At 42.3% G+C, this 20,854-nt stretch overlaps 1 protein-coding gene across 2 annotated transcripts in view; it reads left to right on the forward strand.

Annotated features, from left to right (window-relative positions):
* Positions 1-12,979, forward strand: part of LOC128666722 (gastrula zinc finger protein XlCGF7.1-like) — a 127,843-nt gene extending 114,864 nt beyond the window's left edge. For both annotated transcript variants that reach the window (XM_053721469.1, XM_053721470.1), the window contains 2 exons: positions 6,269-6,382; positions 11,475-12,979. In XM_053721469.1, coding sequence (XP_053577444.1) covers positions 6,269-6,382; positions 11,475-12,088 — 728 coding nt within the window. In that variant the 3' untranslated portion in view covers positions 12,089-12,979. The remainder of the gene's footprint in view (positions 1-6,268; positions 6,383-11,474) is intronic.
* The last annotated feature ends 7,875 nt before the right edge of the window (positions 12,980-20,854 follow it).

Consider the following 20,854-nt stretch of genomic DNA (forward strand, 5'->3'; position numbering starts at 1 on the left):
TGTATTCTCACTGTACAGGCGAGTGTGCACATATGTAGGGTACAAATAACTTACAAATACACGTGTATTCTCACTGTACAGGCAAGTGTGCACATATGTAGGGTACAGATAACTTACACATACACGTGTATTCTCACTGTACAGGCGAGTGTGCACATATGTAGGGTACAGATAACTTACACATACGCGTGTATTCTCACTGTACAGGCGGGAGTGCACATATGTAGGGTACAGATAACTTACACATACACGTGTATTCTCACTGTACAGGCGAGTGTGCACATAGGTAGGGGTACAGATAACTTACACATAAACGTGTATTCTCACTGTACAGGCGAGTGTGCACATATGTAGGGTACAGATAACTTTCACATACACGTGTATTCTCACTGTACAGGCGAGTGTGCACATATGTAGGGTACAGATAACTTACACATACACGTGTATTCTCACTGTACAGGCGAGTGTGCACATATGTAGGTGTGACAGACCCCTCTGTCAATACTGGAAGGGTTAACTTTGTTCAGCTTTGAGAACCTATTTTCTAAATACAGGTTTCCTGGCAGCAGCTATTGTTTTATTGTTTACTGTAATTAAGTTTAGTGATAAGCGTTCACATTGTTTAATCACCTCCAGAGTTCAGACTGCCAGGTGTGAAAAAGGACTCCATTGTTTTCTTGTGTTTAAATTGTTTATCTGGTTAAGTAATGTAATTCTATTGTATCCTGTAAAAGGGCGTCTTCCCTCTATCTAATCTCTTCCAACCCCCCATCTGGTCTCCTAGGGGAGTTCTGCATAAATACTGGGCATACAGCCCTCAATAAACACATTCTGTTTTACTCTCAAGATGGAGCTTGGTCTCATGTTTGGGGGGAATTAACTGGGTTTGTGTGTTGCTGATCCCGTATTCAGGGCATCTTTCATCTGGTATTAACCCTTGATATCCGGGTTATACCATAACAGTAGGGTACAGATAACTTACACATACACGTGAATTCTCACTGTACAGGCGAGTGTGCACATATGTAGGGTACAGATAACTTACACATACGCATGCATTCTCACTATACAGGCGAGTGTGCACACATGTAGGGTACAGATAACTTACACATACGCATGCATTCTCACTGTACAGGCGAGTGTGCACATATGTAGGGTACAGATAACTTACACATACGTGTGTATTCTCACTGTACAGGCGAGTGTGCACATATGTAGGGTACAGATAACTTACACATACGCGTGTATTCTCACTGTACAGGTGAGTGTGCACATATGTAGGGTACAGATAACTGACACATACACGTGTATTCTCACTGTACAGGCGAGTGTGCACATATGTAGGATACAGATAACTTACACATACACGTGTATTCTCACTGTACAGGCAAGTGTGCACATATGTAGGGTACAAGTAACCTACACATACGCATGCATTCTCACTGTACAGGCGAGTGTGCACATATTTAGGGTACAGATGGCTTACACATACACGTGTATTCTCACTGTACAGACAAGTGTGCACATATGTAGGGTACAGATAACTTACACATACGCGTGTATTCTCACTGTACAGGCGAGTGTGCACATATGTAGGGTACAGATAACTGACACATACACGTGTATTCTCACTGTACAGGCGAGTGTGCACATATGTAGGATACAGATAACTTACACATACACGTGTATTCTCACTGTACAGGCAAGTGTGCACATATGTAGGGTACAAGTAACCTACACATACGCATGCATTCTCACTGTACAGGCGAGTGTGCACATATTTAGGGTACAGATGGCTTACACATACACGTGTATTCTCACTGTAAAGACGAGTGTGCACATATGTAGGGTACAGATAACTTACACATACGCGTGTATTCTCACTGTACAGGCGAGTGTGCACATATGTAGGGTACAGATAACTTACACATATGCGTGTATTCTCACTGTACAGGCGAGTGTGCACATATGTAGGGTACAGATAACTTACACATACGCATGCATTCTCACTGTACAGGCGACTGTGCACATATGTAGGATACAGATAACTTACACATACACGTGTATTCTCACTGTACAGGCGAGTGTGCACATATGTAGGGTACATATAACTTACACATACACGTGTATTCTCACTGTACAGGCAAGTGTGCACATATGTAGGGTACATATAACTTACACATACACGTGTATTCTCACTGTACAGGCGAGTGTGCACATATGTAGGGTACAGATAACTTACACATACACGTGTATTCTCACTGTACAGGCGAGTGTGCACATATGTAGGGTACAGATAACTTGCACATACGTGTGTATTCTCACTGTACAGGCGAGTGTGCACATATGTAGGGTACAGATAACTTACACATACATGTGTATTCTCACTGTACAGGTAAGTGTGCACATATGTTGTGTCTGAGGCATGTAGGGTACAGATAACTTACACATACACGTGTATTCTCACTGTACAGGCGAGTCTGCACATATGTAGGGTACAAATAACTTACAAATACACGTGTATTCTCACTGTACAGGCAAGTGTGCACATATGTAGGGTACAGATAACTTACACATACACGTGCATTCTCACTGTACAGGCGAGTGTGCACACATGTAGGGTACAGATAACTTACACATACGCATGCATTCTCACTGTACAGGCGAGTGTGCACATATGTAGGGTACAGATAACTTACACATACGTGTGTATTCTCACTGTACAGGCGAGTGTGCACATATGTAGGGTACAGATAACTTACACATACGCGTGTATTCTCACTGTACAGGTGAGTGTGCACATATGTAGGGTACAGATAACTGACACATACACGTGTATTCTCACTGTACAGGCGAGTGTGCACATATGTAGGATACAGATAACTTACACATACACGTGTATTCTCACTGTACAGGCAAGTGTGCACATATGTAGGGTACAAGTAACCTACACATACGCATGCATTCTCACTGTACAGGCGAGTGTGCACATATTTAGGGTACAGATGGCTTACACATACACGTGTATTCTCACTGTACAGACAAGTGTGCACATATGTAGGGTACAGATAACTTACACATACGCGTGTATTCTCACTGTACAGGCGAGTGTGCACATATGTAGGGTACAGATAACTGACACATACACGTGTATTCTCACTGTACAGGCGAGTGTGCACATATGTAGGATACAGATAACTTACACATACACGTGTATTCTCACTGTACAGGCAAGTGTGCACATATGTAGGGTACAAGTAACCTACACATACGCATGCATTCTCACTGTACAGGCGAGTGTGCACATATTTAGGGTACAGATGGCTTACACATACACGTGTATTCTCACTGTACAGACGAGTGTGCACATATGTAGGGTACAGATAACTTACACATACGCGTGTATTCTCACTGTACAGGCGAGTGTGCACATATGTAGGGTACAGATAACTTACACATATGCGTGTATTCTCACTGTACAGGCGAGTGTGCACATATGTAGGGTACAGATAACTTACACATACGCATGCATTCTCACTGTACAGGCGACTGTGCACATATGTAGGATACAGATAACTTACACATACACGTGTATTCTCACTGTACAGGCGAGTGTGCACATATGTAGGGTACATATAACTTACACATACACGTGTATTCTCACTGTACAGGCAAGTGTGCACATATGTAGGGTACATATAACTTACACATACACGTGTATTCTCACTGTACAGGCGAGTGTGCACATATGTAGGGTACAGATAACTTACACATACACGTGTATTCTCACTGTACAGGCGAGTGTGCACATATGTAGGGTACAGATAACTTGCACATACGTGTGTATTCTCACTGTACAGGCGAGTGTGCACATATGTAGGGTACAGATAACTTACACATACATGTGTATTCTCACTGTACAGGTAAGTGTGCACATATGTTGTGTCTGAGGCATGTAGGGTACAGATAACTTACACATACACGTGTATTCTCACTGTACAGGCGAGTCTGCACATATGTAGGGTACAAATAACTTACAAATACACGTGTATTCTCACTGTACAGGCAAGTGTGCACATATGTAGGGTACAGATGACTTACACATACACGTGTATTCTCACTGTACAGGCGAGTGTGCACATATGTAGGGTACAGATAACTTACACATACACGTGTATTCTCACTGTACAGGCGAGTGTGCACATATGTAGGGTACAGATAACTTACACATACACGTGTATTCTCACTGTACAGGCAAGTGTGCACATATGTAGGGTACAGATAACTTACACATACGCGTTTATTCTCACTGTACAGGCGGGAGTGCACATATGTAGAGTACAGATAACTTACACATATGCATGTATTCTCACTGTACAGGCGAGTGTGCACATATGTAGGGTACAGATAACTTACACATACACGTGTATTCTCACTGTACAGGCGAGTGTGCACATAGGTAGGGTACAGATAACTTACACATACACGTGTATTCTCACTGTACAGGCGAGTGTGCACATATGTAGGGTACAGATAACTTTCACATACACGTGTATTCTCACTGTACAGGCGAGTGTGCACATATGTAGGGTATAGATAGCTTACACATACACGTGTATTCTCACTGCACAGGCGAGTGTGCACATATGTAGGTGTGACAGACCCCTCTGTCAATACTGGAAGGGTTAACTTTGTTCAGCTTTGAGAACCTATTTTCTAAATACAGGTTTCCTGGCAGCAGCTATTGTTTTATTGTTTACTGTAATTAAGTTTAGTGATAAGCGTTCACATTGTTTAATCACCTCCAGAGTTCAGACTACCAGGTGTGAAAAAGGACTCCATTGTTTTCTTGTGTTTAAATTGTTTATCTGGTTAAGTAATGTAATTCTATTGTATCCTGTAAAAGGGCGTCTTCCCTCTATCTAATCTCTTCCAACCCCCCATCTGGTCTCCTAGGGGAGTTCTGCATAAATACTGGGCATACAGCCCTCAATAAACACATTCTGTTTTACTCTCAAGATGGAGCTTGGTCTCATGTTTGGGGGGAATTAACTGGGTTCGTGTGTTGCTGATCCCGTATTCAGGGCATCTTTCATCTGGTATTAACCCTTGATATCCGGGTTATACCATAACAGTAGGGTACAGATAACTTACACATACACGTGAATTCTCACTGTACAGGCGAGTGTGCACATATGTAGGGTACAGATAACTTACACATACACGTGAATTCTCACTGTACAGGCGAGTGTGCACATATGTAGGGTACAGATAACTTACACATACACGTGAATTCTCACTGTACAGGCGAGTGTGCACATATGTAGGGTACAGATAACTTACACATACGCATGCATTCTCACTGTACAGGCGAGTGTGCACATATGTTGTGTCTAAGGCATGTATGGTACAAATAACTTACACATACTCATGTATTCTCACTGTACAGGTGAGTGTGCACATATGTAGGGTACAGATAACTTACACATACACGTGTATTCTCACTGTACAGGCGAGTGTGCACATATGTAGGGTACAGATATCTTACACATACACAAGTATTCTCACTGTACAGGCGAGTTTGCACATATGTAGGGTACAGATAATTTACACATACACATGTATTCTCACTGTACAGGCGAGTGTGCACATATGTAGGGTACAGATAACTTACACATACACTTGTATTCTCACTGTACAGGCGAGTGTGCACATATGTAGGGTACAGATAACTTACACATACACGTGTATTCTCACTGTACAGGCGAGTGTGCACATATGTAGGGTACAGATAACTTACACATACACAAGTATTCTCACTGTACAGGCGAGTGTGCACATATGTAGGGTACAGATAACTTACACATACGCGTGTATTCTCACTGTACAGACGAGTGTGTACATATGTAGAGTACAGATAACTTACACATACGCATGTATTCTCACTGTACAGGCGAGTGTGCACATATGTAGGGTACAGATAACTTACACATACTCATGTATTCTCACTGTACAGGCGAGTGTGCACATATGTAGAGTACAGATAACTTACACATACGCATGTATTCTCACTGTACAGGCGAGTGTGCACATATGTAGGGTACAGATAACTTACACATACACGTGTATTCTCACTGTACAGGCGAGTGTGCACATATGTAGAGTACAGATAACTTACACATACGCGTGTGTTCTCACTGTACAGGCGAGTGTGCACCTATGTAGAGTACAGATAACTTACACATACGCATGTATTCTCACTGTACAGGGCGTATGGCTGTGTCGCCTTCAGATGACTCAGCGGTTGAGCACGGAGAAGAACTAGATGTTTGTGATCAGGTGAAGACTGAGGAGGATGAGGTTCCTATAAATACGGCTACAGGTGATTAGCGCTTATTAAGTAAAGGGACGATTCTATAATGTGACATTTTGTCTCTTGTAAATAAGTTATATTTTCTCAGATGGTTACTCAGAGTAAGACTTAGCTAAACATTTACCAAATACACAGTTTTTAGCAAACAAAATGAATCTGCTGAATTAGCCACAAAACTCTGTAATATTCTTTTCAGCTCCTCCCTGTGACTTCACATCTGTTGGCAACTTGAGAATTGGAAGTTTCAAAAATTGCCATTTAAATGATATTAGTTTAAGCATTTTATATTTTTTATCACTATGTATGTGACATAGGTAAATGTAAGTGTGTGAAGTGTCTGAGGGAACCAGGGCAAGTATATGCATGTGACATGACAAGGACGCAAGGCACAGGTGAGTGTAGGTGTGTGAGGTTTCTGAGGGATACAGGGTACAGGTGAGTGTGTGTGTGTGATGTGTCTGAGGGATACAGGGTACAGGTGTGTGTGTGATGTGTCTGAGGGATACAGGGTACAGGTGAGTGTATGTGGGTGATGTGTCTGAGGGATACAGGGTACAGGTGAGTATATGTGTGTGATGTGTCTGAGGGATACAGGGTACAGGTGAGTGTATGTGTGTGTGTGATGTGTCTGAGGGATACAGGGCACAGGTGAGTGTATGTGTGTGATGTGTATGAGGGATACAGGGCACAGGTGAGTGTGTGTGTGTGAAGGATACAGGGTACAGGTGAGTGTATGTGTGTGATGTGTCTGAGGGATACAGGGTACAGGTGAGTGTACGTGTGTGATGCGTCTGAGGGATACAGGTGAGTGTATGTGTGTGATGTGTCTGAGGGATACAGGGTACAGGTGAGTGTACGTGTGTGATGTGTCTGAGGGATACAGGGTACAGGTGAGTGTACGTGTGTGATGTGTCTGAGGTATACAGGGTACAGATGAGTGTATGTGTGTGATGTGTCTGAGGGATACAGGGTAAAGGTGAGTGTACGTGTGTAATGTGTCTGAAGGATACAGGGTACAGGTGAGTGTATGTGTGTGATGTGTCTGAGGGGTACATGTGAGTGTATATGTGTGATGTGTCTGAGGGATACAGGGTACAGGTGAGTGTATGTGTGTGATATATCTGAGGGATACAGGGTACAGGTGACTGTATGTGTGTGATGTGTCTGAGGGATACAGGGTACAGGTGAGTGTACGTGTGTGTGATGTGTATGAGGGGTACAGGTGAGTGTACATGTGTGATGTGTTTGAGGGATACAGGGTACAGGTGAGTGTACGTGTGTGTGATGTGTCTGAGGGATACAGGGTACAGGTGAGTGTATGTGTGTGTGATGTGTCTGAGGGATACAGGGTACAGGTGAGTGTACATGTTTGATGTGTATGAGAGATACAGGGTACAGGTGAGTGTATATGTGTTATGTGTCTGAGGGATACAGGGTACAGGTGAGTGTATATGTGTGTGATGTGTCTGAGGGATACAGGGTACAGATGAGTGTATATGTGTGATGTGTCTGACGGATACAGGGTACAGCTGAGTGCACATATGTGATGTGTATGAGGGATACAGCGTACATGTGAGTGTATGTGTGTTATGTGTCTGAGGGATACAGGGTACAGGTGAGTGTATGTATGTGATGTGTCTGAGGGATACAAGGTACAGGTGAGTGTACGTGTGTGTGATGTGTCTGAGGGATACAGGGTACAGGTGAGTGTATGTGTGTGATGTGTCTGAGGGATACAGGGTACAGGTGAGTATATGTGTGTGATGTGTCTGAGGGATACAGGGTACAGGTGAGTGTACGTGTGTGGGATGTGTCTGAGGGATACAGGGTACAGGTGAGTGTACGTGTGTGTGATGTGTCTGAGGGATACAGGGTACAGGTGAGTGTACGTGTGTGTGATGTGTCTGAGGGATACAGGGTACAGGTGAGTGTATGTGTGGGATGTGTCTGAGGGATACAGGGTACAGGTGAGTGTATGTGTGTTATGTGTCTGAGGGATACAGGGTACAGGTATGTGTGTGATGTGTCTGAGGGATACAGGGTACAGGTGAGTGTATATGTGTGATGTGTCTGAGGGATACAGGGTACAGGTGAGTGTATCTGTGTGATGTGTCTGAGGGATACAGGGTACAGGTGAGTATATGTGTGTGATGTGTCTGAGGGATACAGGGTACAGGTGAGTATATGTGTGTGATGTGTCTGAGGGATACAGGGTACAGGTGAGTGTACGTGTGTGTGATGTGTCTGAGGGATACAGGGTACAGGTGAGTGTACGTGTGTGTGATGTGTCTGAGGGATACAGGGTACAGGTGAGTGTATGTGTGTGTGATGTTTCTGAGGGATACAGGGAACAGGTGAGTGTATGTGTCTGAGGGATACAGGGAACAGGTGAGTGTATATGTGTGATGTGTCTGAGGGATACAGGGTACAGGTGAGTGTATGTGTGTGTGATGTGTCTGAGGAATACAGGGTACAGGTGAGTGTATATGTGTGATGTGTCTGAGGGATACAGGGTACAGGTGAGTGTATATGTGTGTGATGTGTCTGAGGGATACAGGATACAGGTGAGTGTATGTGTGTGATGTGTCTGAGGGATACAGGGTACAGGTGAGTGTATGTGTGTGATGTGTCTGAGGGATACAGGGTACAGGTGAGTGTATGTGTGTGATGTGTCTGAGGGATACAGGGTACAGGTGAGTGTATGTGTGGGATGTGTCTGAGGGATACAGGGTACAGGTGAGTGTATGTGTGTGATGTGTCTGAGGGATACAGGGTACAGGTGAGTGTACGTGTGTGTGATGTGTCTGAGGGATACAGGGTACAGGTGAGTGTACGTGTGTGTGATGTGTCTGAGGGATACAGGGTACAGGTGAGTGTACGTGTGTGTGATGTTTCTGAGGAATACAGGGTACAGGTGAGTGTATGTGTCTGAGGGATACAGGGTACAGGTGAGTGTATATGTGTGATGTGTCTGAGGGATACAGGGTACAGGTGAGTGTATATGTGTGTAATGTGTCTGAGGGATACAGGGTACAGGTGAGTGTATATGTGTGTAATGTGTCTGAGGGATACAGGGTACAGGTGAGTGTATGTGTGTGATGTGTCTGAGGGATACAGGGTACAGGTGAGTGTATATGTGTGATGTGTCTGAGGGATACAGGGTACAGGTGTATTTGTGTGTGCTGTTTCTGAGGGATACAGGGTACAGGTGTATGTGTGTGTGCTGTGTCTGAGGGATACAGGGTACAGGTGAGTGTACGTGTGTGATGTGTATGAGAGATACAGGGTACAGCTGAGTGTATGTGTGTTATGTGTCTGAGGGATACAGGGTACAGGTGTATGTGTGTGTGCTGTGTCTGAGGGATACAGGGTACAGGTGAGTGTACGTGTGTGATGTGTATGAGAGATACAGGGTACAGCTGAGTGTATGTGTGTTATGTGTCTGAGGGATACAGGGTACAGGTATGTGTGTGATGTGTCTGAGGGATACAGGATACAGGTGAGTGTATGTGTGTGATGTGTCTGAGGGATACAGGTGAGTGTATGTGTGTTATGTGTCTGAGGGATACAGGGTACAGGTGAGTGTATGTGTGTGATGTGTCTGAGGGATACAGGGTACAGGTGAGTGTACGTGTGTGTGATGTGTCTGAGGGATACAGGGTACAGGTGAGTGTACATGTGTGTGATGTGTCTGAGGGATACAGGGTACAGGTGAGTGTGTGTGATGTGTCTGAGGGATAAAGGGTACAGTTGAGTGTATGTGTGTGTGATGTGTCTGAGGGATACAGGGTACAGTTGAGTGTATGTGTGTGTGATGTGTCTGAGGGATACAGGGTACAGGTGAGTGTACGTGTGTGATGTGTATGAGGGATACAGGGTACAGGTGAGTGTATATGTGTGATGTGTCTGAGGGATACAGGGTACAGGTGAGTGTATATGTGTGATGTGTCTGAGGGATACAGGGTACAGGTGAGTGTATATGTGTGTGATGTGTCTGAGGGATACAGGATACAGTTGAGTGTATGTGTGTGATGTGTCTGAGGGATACAGGGTACAGGTGAGTGTATATGTGTGATGTGTCTGAGGGATACAGGGTACAGGTGAGTGTATGTATGTGTGTGATGTGTCTGAGGGATACAGGGTACAGGTGAGTGTATGTGTGTGATGTGTCTGAGGGATACAGGGTACAGGTGAGTGTGTGTGATGTGTCTGACGGATACAGGGTACAGGTGAGTGTATATGTGTGATGTGTCTGACGGATACAGGGTACAGCTGAGTGTATGTGTGTTATGTGTCTGAGGGATATAGGGTACAGGTATGTGTGTGATTTGTCTGAGGGATACAGGGTACAGGTGAGTGTATATGTGTGTGATGTGTCTGAGGGATTCAGGATACAGGTGAGTGTATGTGTGTGATGTGTCTGAGGGATACAGGGTACAGGTGAGTGTATATATGTGTGATGTGTCTGAGGGATACACGGTACAGGTGAGTATGTGTGTGATGTGTCTGAGGGATACAGGGTACAGGTGAGTATGTATGTGATGTGTCTGAGGGATACAGGGTACAGGTGAGTGTACGTGTGTGTGATGTGTTTGAGGGATACAGGGTACAGATGAGTGTATATGTGTATGATGTGTCTGAGGGGTACAGGGCACAGAACAGTGTATATGTGTGTGATGTGTCTGAGGGATACAGGGTACAGGTGAGTGTACATGTGTGATGTGTCTGAGGGATACAGGGTACAGGTGAGTGTATGTGTGTGATGTATCTGAGGGATACAGGGTACAGGTGAGTTTATGTGTGTGATGTGTATGAGGGGTACAAGGTACAGGTGAGTGTATATGTGTGTGATGTGTCTGAGGTAAAATAAATTTAAAGAAAAATAGGTTAAAAAAAAATATGGTATGCTGAGGAGTCCTTTAAAAATATCCCCTAATGTCCACTAAACAGCTTTTAAGCCTAAGCATGAAACTGGGCAAAGTTATAGGTGTAATTGCTTGTATTTTACCATTATGGTAGAAATTAACAGTTAAAATATTCTCAAAAGAAAATAATTATATAATTGATAAATACATTTCTCCCATTTTATTATTCTTAACAGGTGAATTTACAAACTGCAATAATCCTAGTGATGGACAGAGTGCAGATACGTCTTTCAATTTTAAAAATCAAAGAAGCCACGTGGGAATAATATGTTCTGAATGTGGGAAATGTTTTGCCAAGAAATCATATCTTATTAGACATCAGAAAATTCATACAGGAGAGAAAGAATTTTCATGTTCTGTCTGTGGGAAATGTTTTACCTGGAGATTTGCCCTTAATATTCACCTGAAACTCCATACAGGAGAAAAAATATTTTCATGTTCTGAATGTGGGAAATGTTTTACTCTGAAATCATATCTTATTAATCATCAGAAAACTCATATAGGGAAGAAAGCATTTTTATGTTCCGACTGTGGGAAAGGTTTTACTCTGAAATCAGATCTTATTAGACATCAGAACATTCATACAGGAGAGAAAGCGTTTTCATGTTTTGACTGTGGGAAATGTTTTAATCAGAAACAGCATCTTGTTAGGCATCAGAAAATTCATACAGGAGAGAAACCATTTTCATGTTCTGAATGTGATAAATGTTTTAGTAGGAAATCGCATCTTATTACTCATCAGAAAACTCATTTTAAAAAAAATCAGGAAAATTATAACTTACTTAGGTGAATAGGGTGTTGTAGCCATTATCCACTGTATACCTAGAGTGTTGATGATGACTACATGTGGTCCTCTATGGTAGCTCACTGGCCAGCAGGACAACCCTGACATCCAGCTGTTTTGAACATTCTAGCTCACAGCAACAGAGGATAGGTTTGATTTGCTGCTTGGTAAAGCTTCTTTCCAGGGTAAAACTTATGGTTAGGTAAAAGGGAACTATTTAAATGAGAAATAATTTAAGGCTTTTTTATACTAAGAGTGTTGGGTAAATTTACCATCCCTGAAGGCGAACAGCAAGTAGTGTTTCACTGCATGGCAATATTTAACATTGCACAATAAGTCTCTTGTGCAATGCTTCCTCTGCTTTGGTGCAACCAATTGTGCTAGGGAAAGGCATGTGAGTCACCTCAAATGAGCAAGTGTTGGGGGTGATTGATCTTGCCACTTCTGATTTGAGACAAATAAATATGTGGAGAAGGCTATTCATGCAAACATGCTCTACATGGCAGAAAAAGCTGCAAACTCAGCTTAATAAATGTACCACTGTGTTTAACTAAAGAAAGCATGTATATATCTTACAGAGAATTCTCTGATTCACTTTTATTTCACCATGTCACGGGTTTACCTACCCAAGACTCTGTTCAACCTTGTTCCACGTTGTATGTTACTGTTTACTGTTCAACCTTGTTCCATGTTATATGTTACTGTTTATGTGATAACTGTTCCTTTGTTGCTGATTGCAACTTCCATTTTATTTTTAAATGTATTTTTACTGAAGGACACCAAGACAGCAGGGATTGTGGGAAGAGGACCAGTGGGGAACGGAGTGTCAGTTGCTCAACCTTTTTTATTCAAATTGCGCTGTTAATAAAGTGTTGTTTTCCGGCTTAAACTCAATAAGACACAGTTTTGTCTCTTCTATTGAGGGCATTTAAGAGTAATTAGTGTACAAAGCTTTTATGGGCTGTTATCTGCAAGTTTCTAAGGGACACAGGAGGGAATCAGCGACAACAGACAATGGACAGCATAGTCCTTGGTAGCAGGTCTGTTACACACATAAGTTAACATAAGTTAAATACATATTGATTTTGTCCTGGAAATAAGTTTTACTAATTATAAAATCAAACCTATCTTCTGCTGTGGAAAACAAGTTCCAGAAAGATTAGAGTTAAGGTTGACCTGATGGTCTTTTGGCCAGGAACTTCCTTGTAGCCTCAGATAAGGTAGAGGCAGCTCTTCCAGGGCAAAGTTCTACTTTATGGGATAGGTGCTGCAACACACAAAACCAATTGTTTACAGTTCTGGGAGAAAAGGGTCTTGACTACTTTAGGTCCCCCTGCTTTAAGTACTTAGGGACTCTGTTCTCTCTTCTGATCCACAACAGGTACCAGAACATTTATCCTCCATCTTCAAATGAGGCATGGAGGATAGAAGGTGAAAGAAGATTGCCGCAGTTTTTAACAGACTTCCATTAATTTGTTGCCGAAGATTGTGGTGCAGACACAATATTCGCCTTCCACAAAGGTGACACCTGTCTGCTGAGCCAGTGATCTTTAAGCTGCTGTGAAGTTGGGAGTTAAACGTGTTGGCACAGCAATAACAAAAGCTGTGAAAACAGGGCAAAACTCCTCAGCTAGCTGGTATATAGTGTGAGGCTAAAGTTCAGTAGTCCTCCATAAGCCGATGCACACACTACAGTCTTGCAGTGACGTCCAGAACACATGACCACAAACAGCCTATAGCCAAAGCATGTTACACCTCACAGGCAAACACTGTACCTGGGGCTTTGTTAGGACTAGTTCAACAACGTTTATTTGAATATTTATAGGAATCCATAGCTCTGCCCTCGGACCGTGATTTTTCTTAAAGGCATATACATAATAAAAGCAGCATAACTAAAATTTAAAAATTACTTATCACTCATTCTGTACTTTTTTACTCAGGTTAAGAGACAAAATATTAGATGAGATAAGGCAAATGATTCCTATAAATAGACAAATAACCATTGTTAGTCCTAAGAAAGCCCCCAGCTGCACTGTTTTCCTGAGCGATGAAACGCACGTTGGGTATTAGCTGTTCGTGGTCATGTGTCCTGGCATCACTTCAAGACTGTAGTGTGTGCATTGGCTTGTGGAACAGTACCAAACTACAGCCTCACTGTGTATACCGTTAGCGAGTTTTGCCATTTGTCTTCACAGCTTTTGTTATTGTTGTCATATATTTTACACCCAACTGAAAAGGTACGTTACTATAGTGCTGTAGAGAGCCTATAGTAAACTGCCAGGATCCCAAGATGCCCCCACTGCAGTAACAAATGTTGTTTTAATTAGATGAGGGTATTCGTAATTGTGACAGACCCTTCTGTCAGGACTGAAGGAGTTAATTGTGTTTAGCTAAGAAACTAATTTCTAAAGACAGAGTTGCTGGCTCCAGCTATAATCTAATTAGTGCTAAGCATTCTATTGTTTGATCACCTCCAGAGAGAAAACGCCTAAGTGATAAGAAGGGCCAAGAGTGTCTTGTGGTTGAAGTGTTTAAGTAATATAATTCTATTGTATCATGTCAAAGGGCTTGTTCCCTCCATGTAATGTACAACAGTCTTTCAACCCCCATCTGGGGGGGGTGTCAAACCTGTATAAATACTAGGCATCTAGCCTTTAATAAATGTCATTCTGTTTTAAACCTGAAAACTGGCTGGGTTGTGAATTGCTGATTCCCTATGCAGGACATTGTTCATCTGATATTAACCTTGGTACACTGTTGGTACCGTAACATTGGTGGCAGCGACGGAATGAACCTTATCGCCCAGAAGAGCAACTACACAAGCCAGTAACCTCAGGAAGAGGGGGATTATTACAATACTGACTAAGATGGAAAAGAGAAAAGTAAATTTTGCTGCTTTTAAAAACTTCCTGGAAACAGAAGGAGAGATTGATGGGTACCTTGCGGATTTTGAGAGGCAATGTGCACTACACAAGGTACCCGCAGAGGACTGGGTCACGATATTATCTGGAAAATTATCCGGCCGGGCCAGAGAGGCTTTTCGGGCCATTCCAGATGAGGAAGTCAGGGATTATAATACTGTAAAAAAGGCTCTGCTCTCCAGGTATGCGGTTACACCGGAGGCATACCGGAGGCGGTTCAGAGACACTGTTAAATTAGCTGGAGATTCCTACCTTGAGTGGGCATGTAAGGTGCACCGCACAGCAGCTCACTGGATAGCGGGGTGCCAAGCCATATCTGGGGAAGAGGTGCTGCAGCTATTCCTGTTGGAACATTGCTTCGACAAGTTACCCGCAGGAGTTCGAGAGTGGGTTCGGGACCGTAAACCCTCCACCCTGCAGGAAGCGGCTCGCTTGGCAGATGAGTATACGGATGCCCGCAAACTGGACACTGCTACCACTAAGCCCCCTGCTAGAGTGGAGTACAGACCCCCAGTCACCCCAGCAGCTGCCAGTTACCAAACCCCGGCGCACCGCTATACCACACGGCCTCTGGCCACGAACTACCCTCAGAGAGCCCGGTTCAATTCGCGGGGCTACTCACAACCGATTCGATGCTTTGGATGTAAGCAACTAGGGCACAAAAGACCAGAGTGTCCCCTAAACGCAGCGAACCAAGCGCAGTCCTGGAGAAGACCTGCCGGCGGAATCCCACGTAATCCTCAGCCTGCGGCCCGCTACGTAGAGGCGCAAGAATGATGGAGCATCCTACATGAGGCAGACCTTGTGCAAGCTGCCCACCGGAATAACCGGCAACTGGTTAAAGTGAATGGGAAGAAGGTCAGTGGTCTACGGGATACTGGTGCTACCATGACCTTGCTTCAAAAGAACTTGGTGTCTGAGAAACAGTACACTGGAGACACTGTGGCTGTGAGGGTAGCAAGGGGCGATGTGTTCAGCCTACCTGTTGCCAGGGTACATTTGGATTGGGGAGTGGGCGCTAGACCTGTGAATGTGGGGGTCAAGAAGGACTTACCTGCTGATGTTCTTCTTGGAAATGACTTGGCCCCCCTTGTTTCTGCCTACGCTCCTATGGGTCCCGCTGATGTTAACTCTGTGACTACCCGTGCCCAGATCCGTGCAGCAGAGACTGACCCACCTGCTGCTAAGCCCCAGGACGCTGAGCTCAGTAAATCTCTATCCGCTATTGATATGTGGAGGTCCCGTTACAATGCGCTGATGAAGGAGAAGAGGAGCGCAGAGGAAAAAGCACTTTTAGAACGTGAATTTCTGCTAGACAAGCTGCACCGACAGAGTGCAGACAACACCAGCTTGAGAGTGGGACATGAAACCTTAAAGACAAACTTAGCGACACTTGAGGAGAAGCTGACGCTGGCTCATAGTGAGGTGCAGCAACTCAAGGGCACCCTATGTCAGTATGAAGGGATTGTGGATACCTATAAAGAGCAGGTACAGAAAACTCGTAAAGAAGCTGATGGGATTTTGAAGGACTGTTCAGCCCTAGTCTGGGCACTGAGGAAGTTGAACCCTTCTTTGTATGGACAGGAATTCTCTCTCATAACGGGAATACAGATGGATTGTCCTGGCAAACTGACATGCCTACCACCTCCTAGTCCGGTCATCCCCAGGTTGACCCGCCAAAGGGTCAAGCCGGGTCTGCCGGAGTGTTCCACAACGGGGGAGATATGTGACAGACCCTTCTGTCAGGACTGAAGGAGTTAATTGTGTTTAGCTAAGAAACTAATTTCTAAAGACAGAGTTGCTGGCTCCAGCTATAATCTAATTAGTGCTAAGCATTCTATTGTTTGATCACCTCCAGAGAGAAAACGCCTAAGTGATAAGAAGGGCCAAGAGTGTCTTGTGGTTGAAGTGTTTAAGTAATATAATTCTATTGTATCATGTCAAAGGGCTTGTTCCCTCCATGTAATGTACAACAGTCTTTCAACCCCCATCTGGGGGGGGTGTCAAACCTGTATAAATACTAGGCATCTAGCCTTTAATAAATGTCATTCTGTTTTAAACCTGAAAACTGGCTGGGTTGTGAATTGCTGATTCCCTATGCAGGACATTGTTCATCTGATATTAACCTTGGTACACTGTTGGTACCGTAACAGTAATATTTATATAATCTCATATATACAGTGTATATGTATGTATGTGTGTGTATATATATATATATAAAATAGATATGTGTGTATATGTATGCGTGTGTGTATATATATATATATATATATAAGTTTTGGTTCGCACCACTTCATCTAATTTTTACACTGAATCATTTGTGTGGTCTGACTCTTAAGATAATATCAGAACCACGCTGTGCACGGAGGGAAAAAGGTATTAAATGCAATACTTAAACAAGAATGTATGGGAAAATAATTCCCACACTAAAAGTTCCCTATATCCAGCACCAGAATCTAGGAAAAAAATCACCAATGAACTAGTTATCCATATAAAGGGCACTGTCCCTTTAAACTCCACAAAATTCTATGCACAATTACTCACAATTATGTATATACTTCATATAAATATTTGGAAATAATGACATAAAAGGAAATCACAATTGCAATATGTTTATATGCTGAAATAACATCAAGAAAAATAAAGAACCGGTTTTGAATTATATTTAAAGCACGAGCATGGGCCCACTTTTAAAGTTAATATTGGCCAATATTTATATGCTGTAAGTGTGTCCATGAAGGATAATGTATATCCAAATTTGCTTCCTTCAGACATTACACTTTGATTGAAGTTGCAACATTTGTAACCATTAAAGGGGCTTGTACTCTGCTTGTGTTAAAGTAATATGCCGTATTACATGAGAAGGCTATTTGACACTCTAGGAGTTGGATAAGATGTTTGCTTAGTTATTCAACAACTGCAAAACTCTTGTAGAGATAGTATGTTCAGTTCCAGTGCAATTTATAACTTTGTGATGCCTCAAGGGATTATGGCTTGTAAAGCTTTGCTTCCGCTCACCTCGTTAGGCTATCTCTGGCAACTTAAATAACAGAACAATATTACCTTGATCGCAGTATGTCCCAATTTCATATATGTGAAGTTACTCACTTGTCTTCAAATTCCTTGCTTATCCAGCCCTCAACGAGTGTACCTTACTCACAACCGCTTAACTTGTCCGGTCTTCATTTTCCATTATTCCGGCGTTTCATGAGGGCTCAGCTGCAGCCCTCAGTTTGAATCTCTCACAGCTGCTATGTAGCCCAGGAAAAGTAATTTGAGCTGGAGCTCACCTAAATAACTAGACAGACTAGCATATTCAGGTGAAACAAGAACTACTTTATTGCACAGAAAACATGGCTTTTATATATTTCCAACATGGGGGTAGTTACTACACAAATCGAAAGAAATATTATACAATGAGACAAACATCAGGCAATGGTTAGTTAAACAGATTCTAATCACATCCTGACTTACAAAAGGACAATGGATGACTCACACAATTAACAGAAAAACACTTCACACCTAGACTAGATAACAACAGGGGCAAGGTTATAGGGGGTAGGGGTTTAATCCTTGCAGCCTGGTATCCGTGACAAATTCATTACGTCTAGTCATGCAAATTAATGGGCCAAAATTCATACTAATATGTATTTGTCCCAAGCCGAATGCTCATGTCTAATATATATGTGTTTATATCAACACGTAAAATAGCTTGGACTAGGGCCCTATGGGTATTTAGTGTATTTCATGGGTCAAAAGCAGCCTAGTTTAGCAGTACATTTGTGAGATTTTAGTAATACTTTTTATGGAGAGGTTTATGATATGTGCTACAGATAGCTTAGTATAGTAACATACATAAAGTCTTGTTGTCTGCCTTGTACGTGTTTATTTTATTGTACGTCATGATTATATTTTGCCAATTTGAAAAAAATATATATATTTTTTTTATATTTTGAGTTTGTAATACAATTTCTTTCATGTAATTGGCAAGAGTCCATGAGCTAGTGACATATGGGATATACAATCCTACCAGGAGGGGCAAAGTTTCCCAAACCTCAAAATGCCTATAAATACACCCCTCACTACACCCACAACTCAGTTTTTACAAACTTTGCCTCCTATGGAGGTGGTGAAGTAAGTTTGTGCTAAGATTTCTACGTTGATATGCGCTTCTCAGCATTGTTGAAGCCCGATTCCTCTCAGAGTACAGCGAATGTCAGAGGGACGTGAAAGGAGTATCACCTATTGAATACGATGATTTCTCTAACGGGGGTCTTTTTCATGGGTTCTCTGTTATCGGTCGTAGAGATTCATCTCCTACCTCCCTTTTCAGATCGACGATATACTCTCAAATTTACCATTACCTCTACTAAGAACTGTTTTAGTACTGGTTTGGCTATCTGCTATATGTGGATGGGTGTCTTTTGGTAAGTATGTTTTCATTTACTTAAGACACTCTCAGCTATGGTTTGGCACTTTATGCAAATTATATAAAGTTCTAAATATATGTATTGTACTTATATTTGCCATGAGTCAGGTTCATGTATTTCCTTCTGCAGACTGTCAGTTTCATATTTGGGAATATAAACACTAAGAAATTTATTTCTTACCTGGGGTTTAGTCTTTTTCAATTTGACTACTTTTTGCATTTGCGAGTATTAGGCCCGCGGGTGCGTCAAATGTTAGACTTTATTGCATCATTTTTGGCGCGGGAAATTACGTTTTTGACGCAACTTCGTCATTTCCGGCATCATACGTGACGTCGAGACCTTTCACACGGCGGCGTCATTAGTGACGCAAGTGTGTCATTTCATTTTTCTTCATTATTTCAATACCCCATTGTTGTTTGCCTCCTGCTTTCTTTTCTATCAAGAGGCCTATGCTTTTGCATTTTTTCCCATTCCTGAAACTGTCATTTAAGGAAATAGATAATTTTGCTTTATATGTTGTTTTTTCTCTTACATTGAGCAAGATGTCCCAATCTGATCCTGCCTCTGAAGTTTCTGCTGGAACATTGCTGCCTGACATGGGTTCTACAAAAGCTAAGTGCATTTGTTGTAAAATTGTAGAAATTATTCCACCGAATGTCATTTGTAATAGTTGTCATGATAAACTTTTATATGCAGATAGTGTTTCTATCAGTAATAGTACATTGCCAGTTGCAGTTCCTTCAACTTCTAATGTGCATGATATACCTGTAAATTTTAAAGAATTTGTTTCTTATTCTATTATGAAGGCTTTGTCTGCATTTCCACCTTCTAATAAACGTAAAAGGTCTTTTAAAACTTCTCATTTAGCTGATGAAATTTCAAATGACCAACAACATAATTATTCATCCTCTTCTGATGAGGATCTATCTGAAACAGAAGATCCTTCCTCAGATATTGACACTGACAAATCTACTTATTTATTTAAAATAGAGTATATGCGTTCTTTATTAAAAGAAGTGTTAATTACTTTGGATATTGAGGTAACCAGTCCTATTGATGTTCAGTCTAATAAACGTTTAAATACTGTTTTTAAACCTCCTGTGGTTTCCCCAGGTGTTTTTCCCATTCCTGAGGCTATTTCTGATATGATTTCTAGGGAATGGAATAAGCCAGGTACTTCCTTTATTCCTTCTTCAAGGTTTAAGAGATTGTATCCTTTACCAGCAAAATCTATAGAGTTTTGGGAAAAGGTCCCCAAAGTTGATGGGGCTATTTCTACTCTTGCTAAACGTACCACTATTCCTATGGAAGATAGCACTTCCTTTAGGGATCCTTTAGATAGGAAACTTGAATCTTATCTAAGGAAGGCCTATTTATATTCAGGTCATCTTCTCAGACCTGCTATTTCTTTGGGTGATGAT

This window comes from Bombina bombina, chromosome 7 (assembly GCF_027579735.1).
Source record: "Bombina bombina isolate aBomBom1 chromosome 7, aBomBom1.pri, whole genome shotgun sequence".
NCBI lineage: Eukaryota > Metazoa > Chordata > Amphibia > Anura > Bombinatoridae > Bombina > Bombina bombina.